The sequence below is a fragment of the Aulonocara sp. 'chitande type north' Nkhata Bay genome, linkage group LG5, assembly GCF_057382095.1.
Source record: "Aulonocara sp. 'chitande type north' Nkhata Bay isolate Kocher_YH1m ecotype deep benthic linkage group LG5, A_spYH_male_GT1.1, whole genome shotgun sequence".
NCBI lineage: Eukaryota > Metazoa > Chordata > Actinopteri > Cichliformes > Cichlidae > Aulonocara > Aulonocara sp. 'chitande type north' Nkhata Bay.
This window is the reverse complement of record NC_141348.1, coordinates 10,315,302-10,340,526: the sequence shown is the minus strand read 5'-3', so window position 1 is coordinate 10,340,526 and position 25,225 is coordinate 10,315,302. Positions and strand designations below refer to the sequence as shown.

Sequence of the window (25,225 nt, the reverse complement as noted above, 5' to 3'; positions counted from 1 at the left end):
TCCAGGACTGACGTTTACTGCAGCCTCAGACTTGATGTGAAAACACACTCCCAAGACCGCAATACACTTGTTTTTTTTTTGGTTTTTTTTGTTTTGCTTTTTTTCTTTGTTTTTTCGCTTTGACATCAAACACTATTTGTTGCAAAAAAAAAAAAAAGAAACAACAAAAAACGTTTAATCTCACAAGTGCTGCACCTGATCTCCGAGTCACTAGTTTTGAGATCGTTTTATGGCTTTGGATTGCTGATCGTACAGATTGTTGACTCGTTTTAAGCCTAATTTGCCGTTTGTAGCAAAGACCTAAAACTTGAGGACAGATTACATTCTCGGGCCTCCAGTGACGATATAATCAGAGCCACGACCGAAACTCAATGAAAATTAAGGCATTGACAGAGAAACAAATGCCGGATATATACCGAGCTGCCCGCTTTTAATCTACTCCCGAGTCGCAGGACTGTGGAAATCTGGAGTCAAAAAGGTGTCCACTTGTGGAAACAGTAATGTGGGCAAAAAAAAAAAAAGCCTCCAGGAAACATGGACCTCGCTAAAGCTGATGTGTTTGGGGGTGGGAGAGGGATGAAAAGGACAGAATAAGTCAAAGAAGGGATGGCTGATCAAACCATCAGGCAAGAACAGATTGGATAGGGTCGACATTTTTTTCTTTAAAATCAAGATACATTTTATTTCTTTTTCTTAAAAAACAAACATTACAAAAAAAATCTGAATAGAGAATTAGAACAATAACCAACAGGAGAAAAACATTCATTTTTTAACTCTGAAAAGAAAACATAAAGACAAAAGAAAAGAAAACAAAAACACCTCTTTCTTAAAATAAAACGGTTTCAGGATGCCTGGCACAAGGGCTTGAGTGTTCAGAAGATGCTGTAGCCATGCAGGGAATAGAAATTGCGTGAGTTTTTTTAAAAGGAGGTTATTAGAAAGCCTGATGTACAACAACAGAAACCATTTCACAAAGGCAGCTGATGGGCTTAGAGGAAAAATACAAAAAGTACCCCAATGAAAATTTAAGCGTGTATGCAAAGGCACACACACGCGCGTCTTCTTGAAATGTGCAACGGTGGCAGTCTGACATGTAGCGAACACAGCAGCCGCAAACTATGTAGATCAAAGTGTCTGAAGGAAGCGGAGCTAGCTTTAAAAAGAATTTAAAAGACGCTGCTCAAACTCAAAGAACCGTCTAAAACAACCACCTGGTGCCAAAAAAGCAAACCAGAGAGGGTGAAGGCTTGACCGCTGCCTGCACGTGCTCACTCAACGTCATGTTGCAAATACAGTGCTCAACTTACCGACACATATCAGTAAAAAAAAAAAAAAAAAAAATAGTAAAGAGTGTGGCCAGTCATGCCTGATAACCGCGAGGAGGAAACAAAGATACACAGCAGTGAAGGGGTGTGTTCACACTCGGGACGGATGCCTGCTAGCGCTGACAGTTTTCACACGAAAATCCAGAAAGGATGAAGAGAAAATGCTAAGTCCTTACATATGCTGTACAGCCACAGGAGCACTATGTCCAAGCTGGAGGCAGCGAGAAGGAGGGGGGAGGTTAAAGAAGCACACCAAGTCCAAACCACTGAGCCAGGCCACCGGCACAAACCAAAAGAACCAAAAAAAAAAACAAAAAGTCTAAACGCAGAGCAAAACAAAAAGAAAAAAAACAAAACAACAAAAAGAAGAACAGAAAAAACCCACTGAGAACAGACAGAGAGAGATGTGGAGGATGGGCTTCAAATGGGTACCATCTTCTAGTCTTCTCCAGAGGGTGCCTCCTCTTCTGAGCCATCCTCCTCCTCCTCGTCCTCCTCTTCCTCTTCTCCTCCTGCGGCCTCCTTTGTCTTCTTGGGAGCTGGGGAACTCTCCTTCTTCTCGGGCTCCTCCTCTTCCTCCTCCAGGGGACTCTCTGGGTCCTCCTCCTCTTCTTCCTCTTTGGGTGAGCTCTTCTCCATCGCCTTGGTGTTGGGGCGCCCCTTCCCCTTTCCTTTCATTGGGCTGGGGGTCACTTCAGAGAGAAGGACACAAATCAGTCAGTGACTAATCGCACAGGTAAATGCACACAAGCGGGCTGCCATGTAACTCTGACTCACAATGAGGAATATATTTAACACTGGTCGGTACCCACTGCTCTGCACTGGCACACACCTGAAGCAAAGGTGCAAAGCAAAGGCAAACCAATTCATATTTTCTGTTTCCATTTCTGATCAGGATCCACTCAGTGACACATTTTTGCACCATCAACCTTAACAAGTACTTGTTAATGTACATTGCATATGTGTAGTCCTGTAATAGCCTGCTGCAGTATTTCTGTCAGCAAGCAGCGACTTACTTTTATTTATGACTTAATGTCATTATCCACATTCATATTTGTACTTTTGGAAGAAATGAGCACTTTTTCCCTTTCACAAGACAAAGATTCAGATAAACACAGAGGGATGTGATGCTCACTGAGTGAGCAGTAAAGTGGTGATGTGCTGTAGTTTCATCAAGGTGGATTATTCTGAATGTGCCGGGTTGCACAAACTTGATCCTGACAGGAAAGTTTTTCTGACAGTATGAGGAACGGAGTGTGTTTTTTTTCTCCTGCATTTGTCAGGAAAATTTTGTTCAGCTCTCGTTTTAGAGCACACAAAACACGATGTGCACGACTATTCAATTCAATTTTATTTATACAGCGCCAAATCACAACAACAGTCGCCTCAAGGCGCTTTATATTGTAAACCCTACAATAATACATACAGAGAAAAACTTAGCAATCATATGACTCCCTATGAGCAAGCACTTTGGCGACAGTGGGAAGGAAAAACTCCCTTTTAACAGGAAGAAACCTCCGGCAGAACCAGACTCAGGGAGGGGCGGGGCAATCTGCTGCGACCGGTTGGGGTGAGAGAAGGGAGGGCAGGGTAATGACTAGTCGACTGATCGCCGCTATTGTCACTAGTACTCGACGCACTCGTTATTTAATCTATTTGTTAACATTTCCATTGAAAATGCTACAAATCGCCGTGTCCTAAATGTTACGTAGCCATCTGCCACCAGATGGAGCTGCAGCTTATCATCGTTCATTATTTTGAAGGCAAAAAATAAGACACAAACAGTGGAAATTAGGTTTCTTAGAAGGGTGACTGTCCTCTCTCTCACCGATAGGGTTCTGAGTTGAGTCATTCAAGAGGGGTTCAAAATAGCACTGCTACTTGGAGATGGTCACCCCCTGGGTCAAATCCTAATGGGACATGCCTAGAACACCTCACCCAGGACTCAATGAAAGGATTATATTGCTTGGCTGGCCCGGGGATGCCTCCGTGTTTCCCCAGATAAGCTGGACATGACTGAGGGGAAGGCTTGGGCTTCTCTGCCTGCAACCCAGCCTCGTATAAGCATTTAAGATTGTAACTTTTGAACAGGATTCACAGCCAGCATGTCAACTTACTTAACATATTCATTTAATATTCTGACAGTTTCTAAAATAAACAACTTGGGTGTAAAAACTGAAGGTTTTGTGTGCTCAGAGATACACAGATATACAGAGGGAAATGTTGCAGCTGTTTGAAAACTTTGTGGGGGAAAAAAAAACACTTGGAAAGTCGTTGTTTCCGGTTTTGACTACTTCTCTTCCTACATCAGCATTTTTGTGGTTGTACTGTCTGAATGGCGGCACCTATCGTTCAGGAGAATACTGCAGTGACCTCCTGTGACTGCACAATGAAGTTACGGTGAGCAAGGAAGCCACGTCACAGGCATACTGGGACCCATCTTCCTGCACCTGTATTCTGATTGGCTGCCTCACCTGTGGCCTTTAGCCGTGGCTTGGGGCTTTTCTTCTCCTTGTCTGTCCGTCGCCGTCGAATCACCTTCTTGCCTCTCTTCTTGGAGTGACCGTAGTCGCTGTCATCGTCATCCTCCACCATGAAGTCCTCATCGCTGCCAGACTCGTCAGCTGCAAACAGGACACAGAAGAATCTCAGAGAGCGAGCACAGAGGGTATCCAACTGAACAAGAGTCACTGTTTACATACATACACAGCATGCCTGGAATATTAAAGCCTCCCCAGCTTCAGTTTAAAACAAAAACCATTTCAAACACTGAGGTACTTTAATGTCTTCATCCATTTCCAGTTCCAGTTAATACCATGATAGCACTGCGGCTTTAGAGGATGATTCCATTTCCAGTTTGACTGTTGTGGCTCTCTGGGTCACATCCAATTTGCAAGACTTGGGAGTCTACTGATATCACAGACAAGTGATACCACAGACTATACATAAAAGATGGGAGTAGTGACCTCAGCGTCACCTATTGATTAGCAGCGTCCCACCAAGAAGCAAACCAGGCATTTTGAAACTGAGGGGTAGGTCTGCATGTTCATGATCTAAAGACTTGTCGATCCCAATGTAGCTCTGCCCCCAAACTCAACCTGCTTTATCGTTCTACTAGAAACATACAGGGAGCAAAAACACAAGACTAAAGACTACTAAAACTAGTAATAGAACCAATTAAGTTATGAGAAAAAAGCTTACTGAGCTTAGCTTAGCTGACAAACTCTGGTGAGTGAAAACAACTTGAAGTTCAGTTTGTAAATTGTGGAGATAAACACGCTGTTGAACATTAACCTCCAGGACACAGGAGTTATAATCAAATGCACTGTTTATGTTAGCAGAAAGGGACCAAATATTGTATCTGGGTGTTTTCTAATGCCTCCATTTTCCCATCATGTGTATATGTTGTGGAGAACACAGTGAATTAAAGTAAACACCCGGCTATTTCCAGTGTGAATACCTGGATAGAGTGAGGTATGTACAGTGGCTTATGTGCTGGATGAACAGCTAGATGAATGGTGTCTTGTTTTTGTCAAGCTTTTGAACTGCATGGCTTCCTGTACAGTTTCAAAAGAACCAAATCGTTCCAGGCTTCAAACAAAAGCATCACTAACACGATGGTTTATCTATGGTTTAAAGAGGCCAGAAAAGGTGCATGCATGCTCACAGTATGAGTACTATTGCCACGAAGAATGGAGGCTATAGATCAAACTAAAAACCAGACCTAAAGTCTGAAAACAATTACTAGTTAAAATACCATTTAAGCTGTGATAAAAATTCATACTACAAAAACAGCTCACTGTTGCCTGTGTCCTAGCAAATGAAGATACAGGTACATTGTTTTTAGTGAAGACATGAGCTGCTGTATCAAAGTGTGCTGTGTTCTACATACGGTCCATGTAGGGCTCCTCTTGATCTTCATGTTCCTCATCCTCGCTGCCTCCATCTCCCAGCAGGATCTCTCTCTGTTTGGACACGGCCTTTGAGGCCGCCTGACGCACTGTACGCTTTCGACTCACTTCCCTGTCGTCATCGCTGTCATCTACACAAGAACACACACAGACAGTTACACAACGACTCAGAGGATGATGGGTAAAACAAACAAGACAAACGGAAACAGTGCCTTAATGCTGCTCTGTATAGTGCTTTTATTTGATCTCCGGTATCATGCAACTTTATTTCTATTCAGACGTAGATCTTTCCACTAATTCCACAACAAATCCTCCACATCAACTGGTCGTAAAAAACAAAAAAAGGACAGTTCTACTGTCCCATCCCATCATTCCTCTGCGAGATCAGCAAAAACCAAAACAGCTGCAGCCATGCCAGTGCAGGCTGGTGGTTAGCATGCACCCATTAACAGTGCCATTGTGCTCGACTTGTCGCGTGCTCAGATTCTTGCAATTGGGCTCATTGCGCTGTGGCCGCCGCCGCCGGGTTGAGGACACGAGTGCATAATCATGCCGGCTATTCCCGCCATTTTAATGATATTCCAGCTCAGGAGCTCAGAGACCGCTTGGAACAGTTTGAAAACTTCAGCGTTTGTGCCCCCTCTCCAAAGTCTTAGCTTTGGTATTGACTGTCTGATTGGCGACACCTATTGTCCAGGTAATTACTGCAGAGGCTTCCTGTGGTTGCTGCGGTGAGTGAAACGACCATTACAGCAGGTATATTGTGGCCTTTAGGCGGTGCCATCCACCCTCCATGATGTATACCGAGTGCCCCAAACACAGAAAACTTATTACTGCTGCTGTTGAGGAGTCACTTCCAGTATGAATACCACAAACGCAGGCTACCAGCATGAGCGCACGGTTCACATCCATACTGTAACTAATGAACATACGTGAGGGGATACTGCCTAAACAGCTTAGCAGCAAAGCAATACAACACAAACACAACATGTACAACCCTGATGTGTAATGAAAAGTCACAGTGGAGCATTGCAGGTAAGCCATTTATGCCATGTAGGACATCTGAAGGCCCACATTGCTGGCTCCACTGCACACGCACAGAGCTCTCTGTGTGTAACTACTCACTTGTTTGTTGATGAGGCAGAAATATAAAGGCTGATTTAAATCAGCAACATAAAGTTGCTCCGCTATAACTAAAAAGTGGGCAGCAGATACGAACAGGATATTGTCCGGACCATCAATTAATTAATTAATATATTAATTACAAATACCGATATGTTGTCAGTATTTATAATCGCAGCTCAGCAGATGACAGTGACTGATCAGCCTCGTCCACCGTAGCTTCCATTCACAGTAATAATAAATCACAGTGTCGGGGACCGTTGTAGGACAGCAAACGCTTCAATCAGTTGAAAGTGTGGGAGGAATAAATGTCCAGGAGAGCACATCCAGTGCTCTCGAGCTGTGGTGGGCTGAGTGAGATATCCTCCAGCTGGATGTGTAATGTCAAGCGATCGATGTCAATGATCTCTTTATCGTTTAAGATAAAACCACGAGGATAACATTATGGAGTCTCCTGAAGCTATAACACACCGCCATGGCTACACAGAACAAAGCTGATAAACTGACATCCGCCTCGTTTGGTCACATCTAAGAATACAGACAGAGCACAACCGATCAAACTTTAGACAGTTTTGACATTTTAGCTGCCAACTCCTTTGTTTCTTTGATGCGGCTAAAATGTATAGCGCCACATCTGAAGCTCAGACTACAGCCTGTTTCTGAGAGTTTAAAAAACTAAACATAAAGGTAGAGCTGGGCAATAGAACGATAACGATATGTATCGCGATATAAGTTTTACTCGATAGAGAAATTAAGCTATCGCGATAGACCTCGCCGCTCTTGTCCTCTTAAAAAAAAAAAAGAAAAAAGGTCAGCCAATCCAAATTAAGTAGCGCAGAGCCGAACCAATCACAGCCGCAGCGTCACGTCGCGTGACTTGTTACGTACAGCACAAGTGCCAAGCCGCACGTGTGTTTGTTTGGGAAGCAGCCAGCGGGTAATGGAGGAAATGAGTGTGCCGACTAGAAAAATCAACCGAGCGTGACCGAAGAGAAAACAGATGATGGTTCCAACGCCGGAGAGATTGTCGAACGGAAGAGCCATAGAAGTTCCGTAGTGTGAAGGTATTTCGGCTATTTCAAGTCTGACAAAAAACAGAGTAGCGTGCACTGTAAATTGTGCCGAAAGCAAGTCTGGAAATACAATAAACTGGTGCATGCGTCACACTGCGCGCCACGTTATTGTTTCGGTGAAATGAATTTCTACAATACTGTTACTGTTAATTCTACTCTCTGCAGTGTTTAAATGCTTACATATACACACAGTTACTGTCCCTCCACACATACGACTCGGTTCTGCTTCTATGCCCCAGCTTTGTTTACTTTTTCCCACCGAGGCTTCTAGACTTCTGATTGGCCAACATTTCTGCACGGTTAGGAATCTAGCGCCACCTGCTGCTTTGGCATGTTCATAGCAGCGTTTTCCTTCATTTCTGCCTTTATGTGTGGACGGGATTATTTTTTAAAACGAAAACGGAAAATCTCCGTTTTCAAAAATACCCGTGTACGTGTGGACGTAGCCTCAGTCTCTGACTGGAAGCGCTAATTCGTCATTCGGCTTTTGTCAGACTAAAGTAACTGTTAAAACTGTTTGAAAAGCTAAGCTATACAACAAGGAGAGATTGAGAATTTCCTTTTAGTTCTCAGTTTATTTGATATTGACAAAAGTTAGTCAGTTTTGTCTGTTCTTCTGTAAAACAAACTAAGATTTATTTTTAGAATTAATACTTTGTTTCTAAGTGGAATTGACAATTTAGTCTGTTTCGTTTGTTCTATTTTAAAACTTAAACGCTTTAGCGGCTGCCTTTTGTGTAGTTTGCAATATTTGCCTTTATTTATCTGAAAAAGTCTCATGTTCCTTAAGTACATCTACCCTGTTGAATTTATTATGGGAAATAAATATTTAAATAAAAACAAGCTGCTGATTATTTCACATTTTACTTGTGAGCAACGGCACATTTAAATCTTACAAATATAGTTATTTGGCTTATATCGTGATAGATATCGTTATCGCCTGAAATGAAAAAAACATATCGTGATATGAAAAAATCTCATATCGCCCAGCTCTACATAAAGGTAGAGCTTTTTACCAAGAATGAGACCAGTTACCAGGCGACCAGTAAACAGTCCATGACTAATATCAATCTCAAAACTATGACTTATTCCTTGAGTGGTTTTGTTTTCTCAAGAAAACACTTTGTGGAAATGTTAAACACATGTGCCGCTCTCAGAGGTTGAACCTTTTTTACTCAGAGGGTCGACGAGAGCTGAGCAAATCAAAATCATGTGCTCGATCACTCAAACTTTTTTTTATTAGTCCTTTATTTATCCAGGTAAAAGTCTCATTTCCAAGAGAGACCTGGCATTTAACAGATAAATAACACCTCAATATCTCCACCTAAACTCTGATCCAGACCTACCTCGATGCCACAGTCTGGATCAGAGCTTGTTGGATCAGTTAGACCACAAACACATTCACATCAGAACGTTGTTTCTTCCTCAGCTGTCATTAAGTGATCTGAATTTTATGCAGAAAATGAGGAAAACCTACACATTTACCGTATGATTTTTTGATATGATTGATTGCTTGTTTTCCGACCACTCTTGCAAAGGTTTGCTGGTCATTATTTGATTTGTTGCATTCTTTTGTTTATAAATTAGCATAATGCCAGTTGAAGCCCTGAGAGCATTCCCAGATCTTCCCATTCTCCATCACCGCATTCCTGAGATTGCGAGCGCATCATCATTTGCCCCTCTTAGTCAATCTGACCGTGTGTGTGGATAACACTGTCCAAAGTAAAATTCCATATACAACAAACAAAGCTGATCAACATTAAAAGCTGCATACGTCTTCAGTGTTTCATGCTGCCAGAGTTGTAGCAGAGAATTAGAAGTAGCCTTCAAACAAACTTGCGTTACCTGCAGCCCGTTTTCTCTTCGGCCCCCGCTTGCTGGGCTTCTCCACCTTGGCTTTCTTTCCCTTTTTCCCTCTTTTTTCTTCATAGTCACTTCCTCCATCTTCATCCTCCTCTCCAAAGTCATTGTCTTCATCATCGCTGCCAAAGTCATCTTTAGTATCGACACAGAGGAAGTCAGTGAGCGTTAATCAAACTCCAGCTGTTTTCAGAGAGAGTCAACCTTTTTCATGTAGCTCAGACTGACTTACCTGCTGAATCATTTTTGGGTTTGGAGAGCTTGTCATCAGAGTCCTCACTGGGGAGCAGAACAAGAAATAAACAAAACAGTGTCTTCAGTAAGTCGAGGAAAGGCAGCCAGGAATGGTCAGAGGGCCTGGTGGCGCCAGTGTCCGGCAGCCTCGCCTCTGTCAGTGCGCCCCAGGGTGGCTGTGGCTACAATGTAGCTTACCATCACCAGTGTGTGAATGTGTGCGTGAATGGGTGGATGACTGGATATGTAAAGCGCTTTGGGGTCCTTAGGGACTAGAAAAGCGCTATATAAATACAGGCCATTTACCATTTAACTCTTCAACAAGACAGACTGCAATGGACTGGCATGGATGAAATAATATGGACGTAATGTGCTGAGGACTGGTCTGAAAGATGTCCTGATGAGCTCCAGCCAGTGTTACTCTCACTGATTCAACATTATTCATTCAGTGGGAAGCATGTTTCATTTTGCCTACTGTTGCATTACTGAGTAAAAAATGTAAAAATACAAAACAACCATTTTCTCCTCTATTCAGTCTCTCAGACTTGACTAATTTATTCACATAACTGTGATTTTATCTGCCAAATAACACACCAACATGCCGATTAAACAGCGCGATAATCACACATGATAGAGAAAATAAAGGCCACCTGTGGTGGGCTGGGCCACAGGTGGCAGCAGCAGTAAGAGACTGAGCAATCAGCACTATAACTGGCACTTGCTTTGATATCCAAGAACTATTAAACAAATTCATAAACGGTGCCAGTGTTTGTCTCTGGCACAGTTAATATCCTGCCACTGAGATCTTTCACTAACAAAAATATGCATATTCTGATATCCTGATTTTTCCTATGTGTCAACTACATGATACACACAACATGTGATGTACTTTGTCCTCCCTTCTTCCAGCCCTGTATGAAAAACTGATAACTGTCACCTGGATCTCTCCTTTTCAAACATATATTAAATCAACAATTTATTTGAAAACAAAGGAACTGCGCATGCGCGTTTTACTCCCATTCTATCGCGATATTTCATTTTCCTATCGTTGCCTAACATTATACCGGTATTACCGTGAACGGTATAATATGGCCCAGCCCTACATCCAAGTGATAAAGTGTAAAATTGATCACAGTGTCTGACGCTGCATTAGAAACTGTAACCAGACACAACAATCCTACCAAATCTCCACTTAGGGCTCACCTGTCATCTTGCGAGTTCTTTGAGCGCTTGTGCTCACGAGGGGCTGGTCGCACCTTCTTCGGCTTGTCGTCACCATACTCCTCATCTAAGGAGAAAGCGCACTTTTAACCTTTAAGACACACAACTCAATATCATGCTAGCAGCTCTACAAGATACCAGTTAAGACATCACAGTGCTTTGAGTTAAATGCTAAAGTCACCACCCTAAATTACTCTCAATGACTTCATTTTTTTTTAATTTTATTTAACCAGGAAGATCCCACTGAGATTTTACACAAATTACACAATTAAACAAAGGCAACAACACACACACACAAATAAATGTAAAATATTCTGGGGGGGGGGTTAATAAATAAAATAAAATTCAATTAAAATGACGAGCAATCTAATTGAAACAGTTGCATGTTATGGAACTGGCCTCAAAGATTCTTAGTTCTGATTTAAAATCACTTAATAAATGAATTCTGTTATTTTTTTCGTTGTTCTGCAGCTCGTTCCAAACAGAGAGTTGCTAAATGGACTAAAGCTCTTTTGCCAAGTTCAGTTCAGGCAAATGGAACAAAAGCAACAAGTAACCATGCGGACGAAGAGAATAATGACCAGCATGTTTCACTGCAACCAGGGAACGTATATAGGAAGGCAGCAATCCGAGTATTGCCTAATATATAAAACCGTATAAATGAGACTGGCCAAAGCAGGCCATCATACCAGAGGGTATAACTCACGGTGGTGAGTCTGAAATTTACGGTTTGTGCTGAACCTCAGAGAAGCATGAGACACAGTATCAACCATCCAGAGACACTGAGCAGAAGCATTCATATATAGAATATCTCCATAATCCAGAAGAGGCAAAAATGTTGCAGCAACAAACTGCTTCTTTGTATTAAAAGAAAAACACTACCAGAATAAAACCAGCTGTTAGGCTCAGTTATTGCTAGCTTGCTTATACTTAAAACTAACAGAAGACCATTAGTTGTGTACTTATAGGATGGACAAAAATGGGCAAATGAACTTTGTTCATCCTTGTTGCTTTGGCTGGATATCGCAGTAACGATTGGTCAGGAAGGCAGCCGTACCCAGCCACCTTCTCGCCCCATGAGCCAAACCAGCACCTGAAGTTACACTTTGCCTCAACTTGGAAACTTGGACCATGATTTTCTCAGGAGACTGAGAAGCATTTTAAAAACCAACGTTGATATTTGGGGATTTAAAATCTGATATCTCAGCTAAAATTCTGTTTACTTTCAGACACAAAACTGGAACAGATTTGTCAAACATTTGTTCTGCAGAGGTATTTATTTACTGGTCGACACAAAGTAAAGAGAAACTGTGCGCATATAAATGTACCAAAACACAGTATCGCCTCACAGGACAGGTTTTTTTTTTTTTTACCTCATACTTTTTACCTTAAATTGTGTCATTACTGTGCACTGATGCTAAATATCTATAGCAGAGACTAATCTGTACATTGCCCTTGTGTCACTCCATTTGTAATGAAACACATCTGAAGCCTCACTTACCTGCGTCATCAGACTCGTTGAATTGTGAGTAGTTCACCACCTTCCTGTTCCTGTGAAGAAGAACACACTGCATTAGATTACATTAAGTTACTGCCATTAGGGCTGCCACAAACTATTATTTTGATAGCCGACTAGTCACCGATTATTTTTGCGATTAGTCGACTAATCAGATCATCATCCATTGGACGTACAGCGTACAGCTTATTGCACCAGCAGCATCTGGTCTTATATAACTATCATTAGCTTACAGCTTGAAGTGTTTGTGCTAACTAAAAATAAAGACAAGATGGTAGTTTATTAATTTTTAATGAAATTTGCAGATTGTTTCGGTGAAGTTTAATAAACTCCTTGCTTTCTAAAATATAACAGGACACCGGAGTATATTCTCCAGCGTCTCACACTTCTGATAATCAGCTGTCTGCTTGACAGTTTTAGCTGTGCAAAAACTATAACTTTAATCTCAGCCAAACCGATTTACTCAGGAATAAATAAAATACTAAAGAAAGCCAAACAATAACATTTTTACATTATCTAAGTGACTTATATATATGTTTAACCTGACTAGCGAAAGACGGCGGTGGGTTTGAAAACGATTTGCCGGGAGTCCGGTGTTCTCACGGCTCTAGTTAGCCTTGCCCCCGCCTAGCTAACGAGCTAGTGGGTAACAGACGTCTCCGAAAACGTCGGAGCGCTTTTGAAAATACGTGGTGTCTTGATAAACTGAGCAGATATTTGAGGTTTACACAGCTACATTCAAGCCTGAAAATATGTTAAACGTTTATTTTGTGACCCAGAAAGAATAATAAGAGTAAAGTTAAAACTAACTAGCTGCCGCCATTGTTGACAGCTGCGCTATGAATTCTGGGACACAGCTTCTTCTTCTTCGGGGTTTAACGGCAGCTGGCATCCTTGTACATGCAGTGCTGCCATCTTCTGTTTCAGTCCGTTATTACACTCTTAAATCCTACTACCGGTACTCATTCCTGCGTCCTTTGTGATCTTACAAAGCTTCAAACGATGCGTCGACTATTAAATTAGTCGTCGACGATTTTAATAGTCGACATAATCGTGACTAGTCGACTAATCGTGGCAGCCCTAACTGCCATAACCCGATATTAGACAGTGTAGACTAGAGTGCAACAAAGCTATCATATGTAATGTCCAGCAGTTCAGGTGGTGCAAGTGGCAACGTGCTGGCTGTGTATGAATGTCTCGATCGTATTATTTGGTACGAGACATAAAACGCCTTCCAGCCAGGGGGCCCTGAACTGGACACTGGTCTACCTTCTACAGTTACAAAGGCTAATTGGGCCAAGTGTATGGGGGAAGTCTCAGTGACAGTATTTGACTGCACTTCAGGTAACACGCCCTTTGGAAAACTGAAGAGCAGCACTGACCAAGACAAACAGACAGTTCAGGTTAAAATCATTGGGAAAAAATTTACCCCTGAATTAGGGGTGGGCAGTAGAGCAGGGCGATATGACCAAAAATATTTATCACGATATACATTTGAAAATTTGCGATAACGATATAACTGACGATATAACTGACACTAGACAAAATACTTTACAACTCCACAACTTTATTAGTGCAAAAAAACCATCAATGTATTTTCACTTAAACAAGCATCTGTTTTTTATGTGCATTAAAGTTATATAAAAACGTAACAGTGCAAATTCCTTGCTGACAGTTTAACCAAAAGGCATTTCCAGTGGAAACTGGCTGACATATCCTCAGCATAAACATGTATAATATCCACAAAACTTAAAAAGAGGTTATACACACACAATACGGTAATATTATGTTGAAGCACAGTACGTATCACTCCGCGAGGCTGCTGCCTACGATAGCCGTAATGCTCCGACAATCCATCAAGCGGTGCGGGTTCGTAGCTTAGCAAAGTCGTACTAAAACATTTGACAGATTTTCGAGCGCCGTGTACCACAGAAAATTGTTTCGAGGTCAGTAAACACAACCAGAATTCATACATAAGGCACACGGGATTATAAGGGGCTCTGTCAATTTTCAGAAAAATCAAAGGGTTGATTTTAAGTGTGCCGTATTTTCCAAACAACATGGTAATAACGACGGCCCGCTAGCAAGCTCTACCAAAAACAGTGCTTTGTTGTGTATCTGACGGACGAAAGCTAAACCAGTTCCACACCACTGAAGTTGCAGCATTTTTACAAACCAATTCTGGTTCATCCGTTTCATTTAACAATCCGCTTTCGCTCTTCTCATTCTACGTCGCCGCCATGTGCGTATGTAAACATAGGCACTGCGCATGCGCGTTTTACCCATATTCTATCGCAATATTTTATTTTCCTATTGTTGCCCAAAATTACACCGGTATTACCCTGAACGGTATGATATAGCCCAGCCCTAGGGGGCAGTATAAACGGTATACGGTAGAAACGATATAAATCTGGCCAACGGTAGAGATTTTGACTATACCGCTCTACCGCGATAGTGCATGTTGATGGGGTCATCAAGCTGTGCCTGTTTTGGTCAAAAGCATTGCAGCGGCTGCAAACAACATCATCTGCTAATTATGCCGGGCAACAGTAAAAGCAAAGAGACGAAGCAATTTTGGAATATGAGGAAACCTGCGCTCCCTCCACTTCCCTATCATTGATTCATTAATGTTGAATTCTCTGGCAGCTGCTCTATTCCCATGTTGTTGCAGTATATTAATGACTAACCTCGTATTGTGGATGGATTATTTCAGTTGTTCTCCTGACTGAAGTTTGATCCGTTTATAGCATCCTGCCATGCAATTGCATTTGTCCCTAACCACCAGAAACCCTCACTTAACTTTTATCGAGTGGAAAAAAGTTAGCGTTCATCCTCCAGCTTCACTGTGTTTATATTATGCTAACATTGCTGTGTCGCTAGCAATCACGTAGCACATCATTATATACCAGCTAGCCAGAGGTGTGGACTCGAGTCACATGACTTGGACTCGAGTCAGACTCGAGTCATTAATTTTATGACTTTAGACTTGACTTGAAAAAATGTTCTAAGACTTGTGACTTGACTTGGACTTTTACACCAATGACTTGGGACTTGAATTGGACTTGAACCGGTTTACTTGAAAAGACTTGATATTTTACCCCAAATATAAAATTTAACATGCATATTATATAGAGATTGAAAATGTGACGTCATTCACGGGTAGAACTGCAAAGGATTCTGGGAACTCGTGGCAAGAGGTACTAGCCCACGCAGGCTTTCAATTGAAATCAGTCACACAGCGATAAAAAGAAACACAAAAATGTCAAGAAGCCGTTGTATTATTAACTGCAATAGCCGGTCGCATGACAGCCACGGGAAGCCGACGGGTAAAGAGATCGGTTGTTATCGGATTACGTCGTTGAAGAGAAATTGTTCGAGCCATGTTTCCGAAGTAACAAAGAGGCGACTGGATTGCAGCCATTCAAAGATCAAATATAACGTCCCAGAACACTCCAGCTCACAGGTTAGTCTGCTCCAAGCATTTACACAAAGGTCAGTGTTTTTTAGTAGTTAATACGTAATTTTCATAACATAATTGGTGATATAGGTTACAAGCAAGTCTGGCGCTGAACAGAAATTGTCGCGCTATGCTCCTTTATTTATTGTGCATAAATAGTGAATTGTCCTGACACAATATTGCGTTTCGCTTCTGTTATTATGGTACATTGACAAAAACATATACTTTTATTCACAGGATAAAACAGGTTTTTTGTATCACTAATTGCCCAGTACGATTACAGCATACAATATTATTGTCACTGCTACATTTCTGTAATGCTACCAGAAATTATTTCCACTGCTAATTAATTACCATTGAGCTCAAAGGTCCTATTAATAAACGGTTAACGAATGTGTATTTATGACGACGATTTGTGAGACTGGTAAACTTATGATATGTACGATGGTCTTTCGTTCTACACGGTGCATTTCAAGGTCCTGCACCCATCCGTCGGTAAACTGTACCTGGACTTGTTGCAGTGACCTGAAGTTACTAAACTTCATGAGTGTGTGCGCTCACTCCAAGAACCGTATGATTATAAATATGCATATAAATATGCTACGATGAGATCATGACTTCATCTAACTAGCAAATGTTGTCCAGGCTACGTTGGTGATACAGTTTTTTTTAATGTGTATGATATTTTTGTCATGCGATTTTAAAGCCGGTCCTACAACCGCATCCAAGAATAACATGGATGCTTATCTCAGAACTGTCGGTGAAAATTATTCTTGGAGCTAGGTTTAATTGAGCTGCATTTTAAAGAGGTGCAATTTCACAATTTGTGTATATTTTCTAAGTTCACTATTTTGTCATGTGTTGAGAAAAACACAGATTTAAAAATTACATGGTCTAATATTTACATTTAGCATATAACTGCAACATTATTTTTTCGTTGTTTTTTTTTTAAAGACTCGAAAGGACTTGAAATTCAAAATTTCAGACTTGTGACTTTACTTGGACTTTTACACCAGTGACTTGAGACTCGACTCTGACTTGCCTGACATTACTTGAGACTTGACTTGTGACTTGAGGATAAAGACTTGAGACTTACTTGAGACTTGCAAAACAATGACTTGGTCCCACCTCTGCAGCTAGCCCAACTTCAGTAACCCTACAAATGTCACTGCTGTTTAGTTTTCTGTCTTCATTTATGTTTGAAGTGACAGCAGAGCTGTACGTTTTAATTTGTTTCAGAAATCACTCAGGCAGAACATGCTATATCATGTTTAGGTGGAAGCTAGCGAGCTAACTTCCCGCTAACTTCTAACTGAATTTAATAAATTCTGTTTTCATGGATGCCTGGATGTTAAACTTAATTGTTACACCTGGTAAAGCAGCAACGCTGATCATTTTATTACAGATGAAAGAAATTAGACAGTTTTTAACTCTCAGTGATACCGTAGTGTTCGTTTGACTTTGGGACCTGAAACGGACGGAGTTGACTACGGCAACTTTCCCAGAGCAAAACAGCAGGTCTGTCCTGAATAAGATCAGCAGTGGGATTTTGCCTTTTATTAAACCGGTAATGTTACTTTGGTGAAACCTAAAACGGTACAAAATATGGATACAGCAAAACAATGTCACCAACTGATATTAGAAATCTTGTTTTAAACTCTCTGAAGATTTTAACAATGCCATCTTGGTGTTTTGAAACCAGATGTGAATGATAATTGGCCAGTGCCTTGTCAATCAGAAGTTTCTAACTAATGAGTATACCGTTGATACACAGTATTACCCTGAAACACGGTATGACTAAGTATTACAAAGCGGGCTTGATATTTTATTCAACACAGCCTGAAAATAGTAACAGACCACAAACTTAACAGGAAACTACTTATAGAAGTCAAATCAGAAAGCCGTTTTCAAACAGACAGGGCGCCAGTATACCCTGTGCATTGGTCACTTAGCTCGCTGCCACGTCATCATCACACAGTCACCTGTATCACTGAGCTTCTGTACTGGACCATCATTAACATGATGAACACTGACACAATCGTACTGTCTTCAATCCAGCTGTGACGGTCGTGGTACAATACGCCAGGTTACAAAAATGAAGCGGGGCACGACTGACTGAAGCACCTCAAATACAGTGGTGCACGCAACGTGATGTAACATCAAAAAGATCAACACATGCTGACTATAAAGGGTTGGCAGTCTTTTTGCAGCAACTGTATCTCCCCCGGTGGCCATTTAAAAGAATGCAGCTTTTATACTGCCTATGAGTAAAACTACCAGCTGCATTAAAAAAAATAAAAAAATAAAAAAAGGAGTGCAGCTAGCAGTTCATACAAGAATTAAGGCAAACTGAGCTCCAGTGTAGCATAATGTGGCATAAGTATAATGAATATCAGACTCAATCTCATGTTAGCATACAAGCACAGATGGTAGACAAAGAATAATTGCTACCTCCACTAATCTACAACAGAACCCATTATAATTTCAGTGATAAAATAATGTGCTCATAAACAAGCAGTGTTAAGATATAGATAACCACACAGTTTATTAGGCTAAGTAATTTGACAAAGCTGCTACAGAACTGGTCATTTGATCTGACTGAATTGGCATATTTAATTCAATTCATATGACGCCAAATGACAACAACATTCATCTTGAAGTGTTTTATATCGTAAAGGTAAAGACCCTAAAATAGACTACTCCTGTAAGCAAGCACTTGGTGATAGTAAGAAAGAAAAACTCCCTTGTAACAGGAAGAAACCTCCAGTAGAATCAGGCTCGGGGGGGACAAATCACGATAATAATAACAGTCAAACACCCAGGCTGACAACCCTGGCTGCTGGTGCTAGCAATGCTGACATTAGCAATATTTCCAAATTAATCTGACACTGTGTGCGCAATGTTATGCACAACGTTAGATTTTGTTTATTAAACAACCAAATTAACAGTTGTAAACAGCTCTTAATTACACAGAATAGCTCTCCTGACTTTACTGACAGCTTTCGTTTTCTTATGGTGTTTTTATTCTCGCCACGTGACCCACCGTGGGTGGCCCGGGACGACTTCTGACGTCACATCATGTAGCATGCACCACTGCTTTTGTGGCCATCTGACTTGCTGTGCGCCTCTTAATTTTTAGAATCTGGCACATTGTGCCATTGTCGTCACAGCTGGGTTGAACACACAAGTGTACAATTGCATCTTTTTTTTTTTTCTTGTAAAAACACCATTTTAATGATATTCCAGTTCAGGTTACGGCGTAGGTCAAAGTGTAGTGTATTTCCAATCGAACCATTTTCTATGGTTAAATTCTGTAGCCCAGTAGGTCGTGAAAATGTAAAGCTATGCTGCCGAGGTCTAGGTGGAGCTCTTGCCTCCCCTCCAAAAAAAAGATACATGAAGTTGGCTATATTAGAGTTAACTGATAAAGCCTCGCTACCAAAGCAATGCATCACCATATACTGCAGTTGTAGACACAGCGCAAGGTACCACGCTTCTCACTAATATTTAAAACATTTGATTATCAAGGAATGTTATAGTCTCATGCAATTATTCCTTGTTACTACTAGTTTAAACTACTAGTAAATTATTGATCAGGAGATTTGAGCATTAAAAACAATAGCATGAGCACAAGCAACATACCTGTAAAGAATGTGTTCAAGATTTTTTTTGGGTGGTGCTACGCAACAAAAAGAATATTTTTAAGGTGTCTGAGGTATAGCTGTGCTTCTGCTGACATGGCTTCTAATTTCATTTCTATTCAAACAGAGTTGGTAAAGTAGGCTGCTATCATTTCTGGCAGACTGTAATGTAATGTAATGTAACACACTATAGGCACAAATAATTGCATTATGTTAAAGTAACACTGTCTATGAATGTTACAGATGGGCAGAACTGACAGCGCCTGCAGCATAGCTCCCATATTAATGTATTATTTTACTATTAGCCACTAGGGCTGCCACAAACGATTATTTTGATAGTCGACTAGTCACCGATTATTTTTGCGATTAGTCGACTAATCAGATCATCATCCATTGGACGTAAAACGTACAGCTTATTGCACCAGCAGCATCTGCTCTTATATGACTATCATTAGCTTACAGCTGTAAGTGTTTAAGGTGCTAACTAAAAATAAAGACAAGATGATAGTTTATTAAATTTTAATGAAATTTGCAGATTGTTTCGGTGAAGTTTAATAAACTCCTTGCTATCTAAAATATAACAGGACACTGGAGTATATTCTCGAGCATCTCACACTTCTGATAATCAGCTGTCTGCTTGACGTTTATTCAGCTGTGTAAAAACTATAACTTTAATCTCAGCCAAACCGATTTACTCAGGAACAAATAAAACACTGAAAAAAGCCAAACAATAACATTTTTAAGTTATCTAAGTGACTTATATATCATGTTTAACCTGAGTAGCGAAAGACGGCGGTGGGTTTGAAAACGATTTGCCGGGAGTCCGGTGTTCTCACAGCTCTAGTGAGCCTAGCCCCCAGCTAGCTATCGAGCTAGTGGGTAACAGACGTCTCCAAAAACGTCGGAGCGCTTTTGAAAATATGTGGTGTCTTGATAAACTGAGCAGATATTTGAGGTTTACACAGCTACATTCTCGCCTGAACATATGTTAAACGTTTTTTTTTGTGACCCAGAAAGAATAATAAGAGTAACATTAAAACTAACTAGCTGCCGCCATCGTTGGAAACTGAGCTGGGCCGCGCTATGAATTCTGGGACACAGCTGCTTCTTCTTCGGGGTTTAATGGCAGCTGGCATCCTTGTACATGCAGTGCTGCCATCTTCTGTTTCAGTCCGTTATTACACTCTTAAATCCTACTACTTATTCCTGCGTCTTTTGGGATCTTACAAAGCTTCAAACGATGCGTCGACTATTAAATCAGTTGTCGACGATTTTGATAGTCGACGTAATCGTGACTAGTCGACTAATCGTGGCAGCCCTATTAGCCACTGTCGCTAGCCACCACGTTAATGAGGATTTAACAGGCAGCTAATGTAGCTATTGGATGGCGGCTAATAGCTAACATTAAAATGTACAGTGGCAGGTTAGCATTTATTATAACTCTGTAATGCGTCAATGTTGGTGAAAATGGAGCTTTACAAAATTCCTCAAAGTTTTTTTAAATGTCAACTATTGTTCATGTGTTTAGCTGCTAGTGAGGGGAGGGGCTGTGTGCCTGAGTATCTGCAACAGTGCTGTGTGAAGCTGTCTCGGTTGAGGGACAACACTTTTGTAAATGAGTATCTAGTCCAACAGTCATTTTTAGTATTGACTTTCTGGCAACCTCAATAAAGAACAAAATGCAAAAATCTTAACTGCAATGACTTCATCAATGGATCTGTGGAAGTGTCTAATCGAGTTGATTTTATTTTATTTTTTTATTTTATGTGTAGAAAAAAAACAAACAAACAGAAAAAATATGCTATTCCCAGCAGAGCTTGCCCAAGGTATCAAATGCCCTTTCTATGTAACGCATGCTAATTATTTGTTTTGCTTTTTTTCAGCATGAAAGTATTTATGTTCCTAAAGACATTTTGTCCTGTTCTACTGGTCGTCCTCGTGACTTTAAAATTATAACTCAATGCTTAAACATTTTTGAGTTTTGCTTTTTTTAATCGTTTTGAGAGCACTAGTCTTTCATCCTTTTCAGGTTTTATGTTGGCGCACATTGTCCCAAATCTTTCACAGTGCAGCACTCTTAATTCTTATCTCATGTATATATCTCATGTATATCTCATGCACATATCTTTCTACGTAGCACTTTTTAATTCTTATTCCTACTTTTATTTTTTCATGTCTATTTAATCGCAATTTATGACAGTATGTTTGCACTGTAGCACCGCAGCAATTTCCTAATGTTGTAAACCTGCTCAACATTTGGCAATAAACCCCTTTCTGATTCTGATTCAGTTATATGAGGCAGCCCTGCAATCCATCACTTACTGCCAGACAATGACTATATGGCATGTAACATTTGGATGGCGCACATGTTCAAGCTTTGTTAAGTAACAATTCCAATAAAGTTTATTCAAATGTGATTGCTGTGCTCTGAGTGTTGACAAAAAGAGTAAGGCAGTGTTATTTTGTCCAAAGTTCATTGACTTCACCTGTCTTAATCGACATGTTTAGTTTTGTTTTATACCTGTTGAGGGCTCACGTACAGACTTTGTGTTTAGCATGTAAAAAAAGAAAAAGCAAATATTAAAATCCTACAAAGCATATTTTAACATTGTTACGTTCTTAGTCGAGGCGTGTCTTGAACGCAACAAAAAAATACCTCAAGACATTTTAAATCCAACTAAGCCCTTATTTTTACAATTTATTTTAATGCAATGCCTTTAAAAGCTTATAAACTCTGAAAGGCAGAAACCCTGTTTTCTCAACCCGAATATAAGATTAAGAAGAACATTAGTTAATGTCGGATTTCTTTTAACTTCACAGCTTTTTTTTTAAAATAAGGAGTAATTTTCATACAGTCCCTAAATATTCACCCAATTGTCTCTGCGAGAATGACCCAGTAAAAGATTCCATGTTGTCGCCACAAAATTTCGAGAACTGAATTTACATTAGATTAGCATTAATGTGATTTACAGTAAAAAGGCATTTTAATCTGAATAAAAGGTCTGAATGCACCTCGTGCGTTATAATCACAGCGGGGATCTTGCAATGGGGATGGGGGTTGGAGGGGGTGTGGTGACTTCTTGTAGTTCTCCGCCTTCCTCTGACATCAGCCAGCAGTGTTAATTTACTGCCAGCTCTGTAAATGTAGACCCGCTCTCAGTGCTCTTTTTTCCTCCTCCCCCAACAACAACGACATTTTCGTTGGCTGACACCATTTTTAAAAATGTTCTCAAAGTACGAACCCCCCCCCCGAAATGCGATGTAATGGCGACTACAACACGACACGCACAGTCTGCGCGGTAACAAGATCAAATCCCGAGGCCGACCACCACCTCCTCCGGAGATTTTTTTTTTTCGTGTGGGGGTGTATTGGCGTTTCTGGAGCCTACCCTGGATGAATGGGTAGCCATATTCTCATTCTCAAACAAAATGGGGAAAACGTTATCTGACCTGGCTTAAGTAAGCCGTAAAACGTAGCTGGTTAAATCACACCGACTAATTTTCCGCTTGGCCTACATAGCAGCCAACAATGCACATCATGGATCCGTTTAAAAGCATGATAGACACGACACGGCGGCGGGTATCTCCACACAAGACATGGCGAACAGTCCACAGCGCTGGGATCCATATTAGAAAAAATGAGGGTGCACACGCGAGAAGAGAAGCGCACATACACACACGCATGCACACATTCCCATTATTTTTTCATGAAATAAACAAATTCCCAGTTCATAAAACACAACATGGTGGAGACGTGCACGTTATCGGCTACGCCAGGCGCCAGCACGGGGTCGTTATTAACTCGGAGAGAGCAGAAGACATATTTAGCACACCTACCTCACTGGTCTTGACATTTTGCAGGAATACTGTGGAGGTTAAGGATGTGAGAAAGGGGGAGAAGAAAAAGCACAGGGGGGGGAAGGAATATAGATTCCCGCTCTGCAAAACACCGAGGGGAGTGAGGTTGACGCACAACTCCACCGTCCGAGCTAGCGCGTGAAAATAAAAGTACGGCAGCCAGTAGTCCTCCTAACGCAAAAATTCTTATATATTTTTTTTTTTACCTCCAGCTACCTTCAAAATGGTGAATAAAACAAACTGAAACTGCAGCCTGTGCTCAACCAAACTACGCGGCCTTGAGGGGTGGGGCCTCCCCGGCAAGGCCCGCCCCCCAATGAACCATGAGAGGCGCAGCGCGGTGCTCCGCTGCTGCCATTGGCTGATTTAAACGACGACTTTTCTTCTTCTTGGACATTTTAGCTGCTCATCAGAGCATTTTTAGCATACAGTTCCCCGCCTCCGTTAACAGGCTCGGTTGAAATGACACTGTTAAGAAAACAAAAAGAGGCCCTCAGGTTGGATACATACATTCAATTCAGTGTGGGTCCCACAAGACCATAAAGCAACGTTGCATCAATAGGTTATAATGTGCATGTATGTTCATATGAACATATATCGTATTTCACTAATCTCTTTGATGTGGCTGTTACTAAGACAAGCCTTTCTCTCCTCTGTTTCACCTGGCAGACCGCTGCAGCATGAAGCGCAGGTAGCGGTTGCATTTATACATTTTTAGCCCACATGTCAGTTAACATGTTATCCCTGTCTCAGTAAAAGAATTTATACTGCTGTGCATATGTTTCATTCTCAGACTGCTGTGAGAATCTAGTAGCCTCCTGGATGTGAAAACAGATTTCTTCTCCAAACTACTAAATAAAATCCACTTTTATAATGCAGACTGAGCCCTGATAAGCCTTTCTTTTAGGTTCTTGTGACTGGACTGGGCTGTTCAGGCTACGTTTAATAGCCGTGTTTCTGACCTGGGTTTATACTTGTTGCTGACTGCTCCATTTTGGTTAAAATTATGATTAGAAATATTTTTTTTTCCTGCTATTCAAAAACCAAAAGTAATGTTATTCTATTCTTGTTTAGCCTCACCAGTTAACACCCCCCCCCCCCCCAAAACAACAACAACAAACAAACAAACAAAATTGAAATTACCTCAAACTATTAGAATATTTCATTTGATTTGACTAAATTACTGTTCAAAAAGTTAAAATAGTGTGTATCTCTCGGTCTAGTTATGTACATACAACCACAGTCATGGGGAAGACTGATGCCTTGACCAAGTTGTCCAGAATACAATCGGTTATTTTACGGATCTTTGCTGAAAAGCATTGCTGTTCACAATGTGCTGTATCCAAGTACATTAATGGAAAGTTGTCTGGAAGGGAAACGTGTGATACAAAAACAAGACAGATGACCGGAGCCTTGAGAGCTCTGACAAGAAAAATATATTCAAAAAGTTGGGGGAACATCACAAGGAGTGGACTGAGATCCACCGTACACAGACATCTTCAGGAAGCATTCGTAACATCAAGCTGCTCCTGAACCAGAGACTTTAAAGGTATCTTGCCTGTTGCTTAGTGGTCCAAAGTCCTTTTTTTCAGATGAAAGTAAATGCTGCATTTCATTTGGAAATCAACATCCTAGAGCAGGGGTTTCTAACTCCAGGCCTCGAGGGCCGGTGTCCTGCAGGTTTTAGATATCACCCTGGGTCAACACACCTGAATCACATGATTAGTTCATTACCAGGCCTCTGGAAAACTTCAGGACATGTAGAGGAGGTAATTTAGCCATTTAAATCAGCTGTCTTGGTTCAAGGACACATCTAAAACCTGCAGGACACCGGCCCTCGAGGCCTGGAGTTGGACACCCCTGTCCTAGAGTCTGGGGGACAGTGGAGGGGCACATAATTCAGAATGTCCCTTCTAGTTCTCATTGATATTCTTCACTGGTATCAAATCTACAAAACAACAAAACAGAACCAAAAAAGGCTTTTAACAACCTGAAATACCCACCATG

The 25,225-nt window shown here is 41.0% G+C and overlaps 1 protein-coding gene across 1 annotated transcript; it reads right to left on the bottom strand.

Annotated features, from left to right (window-relative positions):
• Positions 1-653: 653 nt before the first annotated feature.
• nucks1a (nuclear casein kinase and cyclin-dependent kinase substrate 1a) lies at positions 654-23,514 on the bottom strand. The gene is made up of 8 exons (XM_086291240.1): positions 23,198-23,514; positions 12,248-12,297; positions 10,729-10,813; positions 9,524-9,570; positions 9,277-9,426; positions 5,218-5,367; positions 3,800-3,949; positions 654-2,017 (listed from the first exon to the last, which is right to left on the bottom strand). The coding sequence occupies exons 1-8, from the start codon at positions 23,212-23,214 to the stop codon at positions 1,764-1,766; spliced, it is 903 nt and encodes a 300-aa protein (XP_086147366.1). The 5' UTR covers positions 23,215-23,514; the 3' UTR covers positions 654-1,763.
• Between the last annotated feature and the right edge of the window lie 1,711 nt (positions 23,515-25,225).